Here is an 8,345-nt window from a genome sequence, read left to right as displayed (position 1 = left end):
CATTGTGGGTAGTCGGCTACTGTGGCTAATGCTAACGGCTAGTGTAATAGTAACTTTACATGGCAGTAAAACGCCACTGAATGACCAAATTGATTTAACCTTTAACCATTTCGAGTAACACGGTCAGGCCCGCTCCAACCCATTACGCAGAGTACGCAGACTGCGTAGGGCATCACGTGCTCTTAAGGGCACGCCCCTCCACAACCAGGTGCCCTCGCTCTGCAATCTAGCGTACTCGACTACTTAAAATGCAGCTGGACTCCAGCTGCATTTTGGAGCAGCTGCTGTTATTTGGTCAGATGGTACGTGTACGCTGCAATGGGCATCAAAAGGCAGCAGGAGTCGGGGGCGGAAAAAAGAAAACAGAAGAAACTGCGGGCTGACTGTCAGGCATCGATTGCAGGTAGGTGAATTCTGGAAAATTCGCTTAAACCATGCTAGATGTTAGCCATTACATTAGCGTTAGCCAAGTTAGCCAGGCCAGCTATGTTAACAGACAACTTGCTAGCTAACATGCTGATAGCATTGCTGCTGCCTGACCGAGCAAAACCCCGACCGCGGGGGGCGGGGGTCGGTTGAATAGTTGCATTTTAATTTCAAAGGTCTGTGTGCAACCCGAGCCTACGTTAACTGTCTGTGATTAGTTTAGGGGGGAGGGACGGCTTTTACATGCGCCATGTTGCCATGTTGTGATGTGTGTGTGTGGGGGGCAGCTGGCTAGCTAGAAAAACATTTAACTCTGCATGCATAGCTAATTCATTTCCCCTGTATTTAAAAATTAATTCAGGCTCAATGCTGAAATTTGTGAGAGGAGCAGGAAGTACACCAGAACACGAGGAAGCAGATCCTCCTGAGCAATCGTCAACCAGCACCAGCAGTTCAGGTATGTGTTTAGTTTAGTTTAGTTTATTAAAGGATCCCCATTAGAAGGACATGACTGCACCTCTAATCTTCCTGGGGTCCTGTGTGTCCTCTGGGTGTCTTGAAAAATATTCAACTCGCATGCATGTACTAATTCATTTCCCCTGTATTTCAAACTTAATGCAGGGTCAATGCTGAAATATGTCCACCGAGGAGCAGGAAGTACACCAGAACACGAGGAAGAAGAGCCTCCTGTACGATCTTCAACCAGCATGTCAGGTGTGTGTGTGTCCTGAAGTTTGAGTGTCTTGAAAAACATTCAACTCTCATGCATGTGATAATTCATTATATTTTATTTATAAATGAATGCAGGGTCCATGCTGAAATATGTCCACCGAGGAGCAGGAAGTACACCAGAACACGAGCCTCCTGTACGATCTTCAACCAGCATTCAGGTGTGTGTCCTGAAGTTTGAGTGTCTTGAAAAACATTCAACTCTCATGCATGTGATAATTCATTATATTTTATTTATAAATGAATGCAGGGTCCATGCTGAAATATGTCCACCGAGGAGCAGGAAGTACACCAGAACATGAGGAAGAAGAGCCTCCTGTACGATCTTCAACCAGCATTTCAGGTATGCGTGTGTCCTGAAGTTTTAATGTCTTGAAAAACATTCAACTCTCATGCATGTGCTAATTCATTATTTTATTTATAAATGAATGCAGGGTCCATGCTGAAATATGTCCACGGAGGAGCAGGAAGTACACCAGAACACGAGCCTCCTGTACGATCTTCAACCAGCATTCAGGTGTGTGTCCTGAAGTTTGAGTGTCTTGAAAAACATTCAACTCTCATGCATGTGATAATTCATTATATTTTATTTATAAATGAATGCAGGGTCCATGCTGAAATATGTCCACCGAGGAGCAGGAAGTACACCAGAACACGAGGAAGAAGAACCTCCTGTACGATCTTCAACCAGCATTTCAGGTATGCGTGTGTCCTGAAGTTTTAATGTCTTGAAAAACATTCAACTCTCATGCATGTGCTAATTCATTATTTTATTTATAAATGAATGCAGGGTCCATGCTGAAATATGTCCACGGAGGAGCAGGAAGTACACCAGAACACGAGGAAGCAGGAGCAGGAAGTACACCAGAACACGAGGAAGAAGAGCCTCCTGTACGATCTTCAACCAGCATTTCAGGTGTGTGTGTCCTGAAGTTTGAGTGTCTTGAAAAACATTCAACTCTCATGCATGTGATAATTCATTATATTTTATTTATAAATGAATGCAGGGTCCATGCTGAAATATGTCCACGAAGAGCAGGAAGTACACCAGAACACGAGGAAGCAGGAGCAGGAAGTACACCAGAACACGAGGAAGCCGGAGCAGGAAGTACACCAGCACACGAGGAAGCAGGAGCAGGAAGTACACCAGAACACGAGGAAGCCGGAGCAGGAAGTACACCAGAACACGAGGAAGCAGATCCTCCTGAGCAATCTTCAACCAGCAGTTCAGGTATGTGCATGTGTCCTCTGTAGTTTGGGTGTCATGAAAAACATTCAACTCTCATGCATGTGATAATTCATTATATTTTATTTCAAAATTACTGCAGGGTCAATCCTGAAATATGTCCACCGAGGAGCAGGAAGTACACCAGAACACGAGGAAGAAGAGCCTCCTGTACGACCTTCAACCAGCATTTCAGGTATGCGTGTGTCCTGAAGTTTGAGTGTCTTGAAAAACATTCAACTCTCATGCATGTGATAATTCATTATATTTTATTTATAAATGAATGCAGGGTCCATGCTGAAATATGTCCACCGAGGAGCAGGAAGTACATCAGAACACGAGGAAGCAGGAGCAGGAAGTACACCAGAACACGAGGAAGAAGAGCCTCCTGTACGATCTTCAACCAGCATTTCAGGTGTGTGTGTCCTGAAGTTTGAGTGTCTTGAAAAACATTCAACTCTCATGCATGTGATAATTCATTATATTTTATTTATAAATGAATGCAGGGTCCATGCTGAAATATGTCCACCGAGGAGCAGGAAGTACACCAGAACACGAGGAAGCAGGAGCAGGAAGTACACCAGAACACGAGGAAGCCGGAGCAGGAAGTACACCAGAACACGAGGAAGCAGGAGCAGGAAGTACACCAGAACACGAGGAAGCCGGAGCAGGAAGTACACCAGAACACGAGGAAGCAGATCCTCCTGAGCAATCTTCAACCAGCAGTTCAGGTATGTGTGTCCTCTGTAGTTTGGGTGTCATGAAAAACATTCAACTCTCATGCATGTGATAATTCATTATATTTTATTTCAAAATTACTGCAGGGTCAATGCTGAAATATGTCCACCGAGGAGCAGGAAGTACACCAGAACACGAGGAAGAAGAGCCTCCTGTACGACCTTCAACCAGCATTTCAGGTATGCGTGTGTCCTGAAGTTTGAGTGTCTTGAAAAACATTCAACTCTCATGCATGTGCTAATTCATTATATTTTATTTATAAATGAATGCAGGGTCCATGCTGAAATCTGTGGACAGGGGGACTGTGGACCAAGAGGAAGATGACCACCATCCAGCTACACACCACACAACCAGCAGTGAAGGCACATCAAGTGAGGCTGTACAGACTGTTTCTCTTCCAGTTGATCCTGCTCTTTGGCCATCACGTATTTTAGACTCTGAACGTGTAGAATTTGTGCGCAGAGGTCCAGTTAAAATTCCATCAAATTTTAATTTTCCAAACACAGCAGGAAGGGCATTTCATAGCAGCCTATATTTCAGAACTCTCTTAAATGGAGATAAGATCAGAAGAAGTTGGGTAGTCTATTCTGAGCAGAACAATTCTGTTTTTTGTTTCGCTTGTAAACTCTTCAGATGAACGCAGGTACGTTTTAATGAGCTTAAGTTTAGAAAAACTTCGCTCAGCAGAAGCAACTGTGACTGGGAGAGTCAGTGCAAGACGTAGAGCTATCCAGAGATTTGGATAGAGCTCTTGAAGTTGGTTGTCATGGAGAAATGTCAGCATCTCCAGGGCAGTGGTCTGTGGTGACAGTTGTGGAAGGTTCAGTATTTCCTGCACCATCTCAGGTCCATCAATATCAGCTGTTCCCTTTCCACTGAGTGTCTTCTGCAGTTCAGTGCACTGTTTTTGTAAGACCTCCTTGGACATCCCTTGGACTTGTCTGAAGTCAAGCAGCAGTCCAAATCTGTCTTTGACCTGGCTCAGTGTCTCAAACCTCTCTTGCAGTGACATCAAAGCAGAGTCTACAACACTGTTGAAAAATGATACCTCAAGCCTTTTTAGGGCATCACTGAATGGCTCGTCTGCAGCCTCATATGTAAACAGCCTTTTAGTGTTCCTGAGCCTTTTCTCCTTAAGCACTGGTTCGATGTTCAAGCAGTCACAGAGGTCCTTGGCAGTTGACAAAGCGTCAGCAAACCCAGTGTCTCTGTATTTGGAGAGCGATGTTTTGGCAGTGTCAATGAGCCTGACAGCAATGTCAATCTGCATTGAACTTGACTGGAGCAGCTTGTTCACCTGGTTTGTGATGGTAAGAATTTCACACCACACAACAGAGCAAATCAAAAACCTGAATGAGCCCACCTCTTCTGCAAGGGCTTGAGCCTCTACTTTAGCAACCGGATCATTCACAGTTTGCCTAGCCTCCATGAGAGCTTCTCTGATTTCTTTGACTTGGTTTCTGACAGCTGTAACACTTTGAAGTCTGCTTTCCCATCGAACATCACTCCAAGATTTCAGCGTTATGCTAACATGCTTTGTCAAGATGGCCCATCGCTGTGTGCCCCCGGAAAAGTACGTGAAAAGCTTCTGCAAATAGCCAAAATAGCAAATCGCAATCTGAGAAGACTTTGCAGCATCAGCTATTACAAGATTCATAGTATGTGCTCCACAAGGAACAAACAATGCTCGCGGATTTAGCGCCAACAGTCGGGCCTGGACACCTTGTTTCTTTCCCTTCATGTTTGCGCCATTGTCGTAGGCCTGTCCCCTACAATTTTCAAAAGGAATACCAAGCTCCCTCAATTTGTCAAGTATGACATTGGACAGATTGAGGCCAGTGGTTTCCACCACATCCACATAACCAAGGAAGTATTCCTTGATTTCTGGTCTTGGCTCCAAACAAACTGTGCGCAAAATGATTGACATCTGCTCTTTGTGACTTACATCTGGGGTACAGTCAAGAATGATTGAGTAATATTTTACATCTTGGATATGAGCAACAATGGTCTGTACGATTTTAGTGGAAATGATCTGTATCAGCTCATTTTGCGTCTTCTGTCCAAGATAGTGTGTCCGGGTATTTTCGTCTTTTACTTTGGACAGGTGATTTTCCAAGATATTATCAAACTTGGCCAGCAGCTCGACTTCCTTCAAGAAGTTCCCATTGCCTGACTCATAGAGATGGTGAGAAGAGCCACGAAAAGCTAAATTTCTTGAAGCAAGAGAAAGAGTGATAGCCATTAAACGTCGCAGGACATCTCGCCACCTTTTTTTTTCTGCCTCAAGCAGTGTCAACTCCTGTTGGTCGATTGCCATGTTTTTCTTTAGCCGGGTGTCCATCTGCCTGCTTACTTGCATGTACAGTTTAACAATCGCTTGTTTGCTGACATGTACAGTAATTCTAACAATTGTTTGTTTGCCACATGTAATGTAATGTGAGATACACTAGTATCGTTCATTAATGATTTTGCAGTCTTTCGCAGGGCCGTAGCTAGCTATGAGGACGGGGAGGTCCGGACCTCCCCTAATATTTCAGAGATTTTTTTAATATTTCAGAGATTTTTTTTTTTTTTTTTTTTTTTTTAGCCTTTATTTAACCAGGTTTGTCCCATTGAGATCAAAGATCTCTTTTACAAGAGAGACCTGGCCAAGAAACAGCAGCAACACAAAGTTACAACAAACAAACACATAAACACATACAATTGAAAAACATTAAAATGATCAAATAAAACATTTGCATACAGACAGCCTGTTCTCAAGAGATTTTACCATAGCCTTAAAACCATTTAAGGTTACTAAGCTATTAAGTTTAAGATCAGACTGCAGACTGTTCCATGCGGTGGGTGCAGAGAACCTAAAAGCTTTCTTCCCCAATTCAGTTCGGACTTTGGGAACAGAAAATTGTAGAGTGTCCTGAGAACGAAGATTGTAAAAAAATAAAACAATCTGCATGGAAAACAGGAAAAGCATGAAAAACACGGGATCGCTTTTATTTTGAAACGAAAGGCAGGTCAGGCAGGAAGTCATCTGACGCCACGTTCGCGGTAACTTGATTCTGAGAGAGCAGCAGCATGGTGGTGAGTGATGACTGTCTGTCTGCCTGGCGAGATAATTGAAGGTGAGCGAGCTGCGAGACAGTGAGCGAGTGAACGACAGACAGTGAGTGACACACACTGACAGATTTTTTAGCAACAACCAAGAAAGTAAGTGTCTAGTCTGTCTAAGTAACTTTGTGTGTTGTGTACGGCTTGGGTTGTGTACCTGTGTTTGTAGGTGTCATTTTGATATGAATTTGGCTAAAACAGTTTGTGTTTGTTAGTTACAATTATGTTGACAGGAGAGCTGAGCAGGTGGTGACATGAAAGAGAATATACTGAATAATGACATCACAACAGTATAATCCTAATGTTGATTTAAAATGATATATTACTCTAAATATGGCTTAAAAAGGGGGGGGGGGGGAATCAATTTTTTTTCGGCGGCGCCCATTAGGGCGCCGCCGAATCCGCCTCCCCTTGCTGGACCTCCCCTATTTCGGAACCCTGGCTACGGCCCTGGTCTTTCGTTTGACAGTTATTGAAAGTTTTGCAGTCATTCAGTTAGTTTGACAGTTACTTAGAGTTGGTTTGAGTTAAGTTGTGGAGTGGCCGTCCACAGCTTAACTCAAATCAACTCAATAACTGTCAAACTAGATGAATGACTGCAAGACTGTTTACAGTTTTCTGATGCTACAACTGACTGTGCATTAAATATTCAATGCTGCAGTACCACCATTTGTGATGTGCAATTTACTAACTGCAACTTATTGCACCTTACCAGTATGTCCTTTTATTATTAAGGTTAGGTGTGTATCCCATGTGTGTAACATGTTAAAAAGGCCTTGTTTCTCACATTAAACAACTGTGTGGAACTTGAAGCCTGCCTCTGCCTCCACCTTCTTCTCCTGCTCGCCATCCTAACACTATCATTCTGCATTCATACTGCTGTATATAGTATAGCTTTATGTACCTTACATGTGTTGTCACTTCATATTTGATAGTACTTTTGATCAGGATTAAAATACAATGCACATATTTGGCACTTGATTTTATATACTTTTATTATACCATCATGTACTGTTATTGAAGATTGAGCTTTCACAAACTATAAATATACTGCATGAATAAGTATTCGGTTTTAAGATTGCAGTTGTTTATTTTGCGGGGGGAGGGCACCACGGGGGGGGGGGGGGGGGGGCACCACGGGGGGGGGGGCACCACAGAACAATTACGCTTAGGGCACCCAAATGGCCAGGATCGGCCCTGAACACGGTTTCCATACGGACCCGCAGCGTTGGTTAGTTGTTTATAACGTGACTATATTTATAACTTTTATAACGGACTCCAGCTTCCGGTTTATAATTCGGGTCTGCAGCCGAGGCTGCAGAAGAAGCCTGCATTACTCATTGTTGCAAGCTGCAACAATGAGTCACGTTAAACCGGACCTTGTTCCCACAATTATTTTTTACAGTGGGGCATTCAAAAATAAGGGGGATAGGCAGTCGCCACATTTGGAGCAAGTGCTGTTTCCTTTTTCATAGACTCAGACTAGATACATTTTTCATTCTGAGATTTACCATTATTTGCACATCTATTATTGTTTGTGTCCAAGGATTACTGTACTTGTCTAAATGTGAACACAAATAAAGATATTAAAGTGTGTGTGTGTGTGTGTGTGTGTGTTTCTCTCAGACTGACTGAAGTCCAGAAGATGAGTGTGTGTGGGGAGGAAGAGGAGGACAGAGCAGAGTCTCCAGTACCCAGCTGTCTGACTCTGTCTAAGACTGACTGGTCTAAAGACATCGGCATAGACTTCAGTAATGAACCTGGACCTTCAGACACAAAGTATGATGACTGTTATACCAGAGGTGCCAAATGATGATACAAATTGAGTTCCTTTTTTTGTAATAATTTCCTAATCAAATTGTGTGTTTTTATGCAAATAGCCACTATAGATAACAAGAACAAAGGAAAATGATAACATTTAGAATTTTGAATGGTTTACACTGACATCAAGACAGTTTAAATTCGTTTCCATGATGGTTCCGGGGCGGCAATGTCATTCTGCTACTGCAGTTATTTTGGTGAAAGTAATGCAAAAGTAGTGTAATAAGTAATGAGTTACTCTACACAGACAGTAATATTGTAAAGTAACATTACTTTCAAATGAAAGTAACTAGTAATAGTA

General features: G+C 42.8%; 1 protein-coding gene across 1 annotated transcript in view; it reads left to right on the top strand.

The window, feature by feature from the left end:
• Positions 1 to 318: 318 nt before the first annotated feature.
• The window catches only part of LOC310782151 (NACHT, LRR and PYD domains-containing protein 3-like), a gene marked incomplete at both ends in the record, with an annotated part of 50,917 nt that continues 42,890 nt past the window's right edge, over positions 319 to 8,345 (top strand). The window contains 4 exons of the mRNA XM_083642842.1: positions 319 to 403; positions 2,163 to 2,386; positions 2,920 to 3,111; positions 3,752 to 3,761. Coding sequence (XP_083498968.1) covers positions 319 to 403; positions 2,163 to 2,386; positions 2,920 to 3,111; positions 3,752 to 3,761 — 511 coding nt within the window. The remainder of the gene's footprint in view (positions 404 to 2,162; positions 2,387 to 2,919; positions 3,112 to 3,751; positions 3,762 to 8,345) is intronic.

This window comes from Poromitra crassiceps (assembly GCF_964638095.1).
Source record: "Poromitra crassiceps genome assembly, chromosome: 9".
NCBI lineage: Eukaryota > Metazoa > Chordata > Actinopteri > Beryciformes > Melamphaidae > Poromitra > Poromitra crassiceps.
This window is presented reverse-complemented; position numbering and strand designations above follow the sequence as displayed.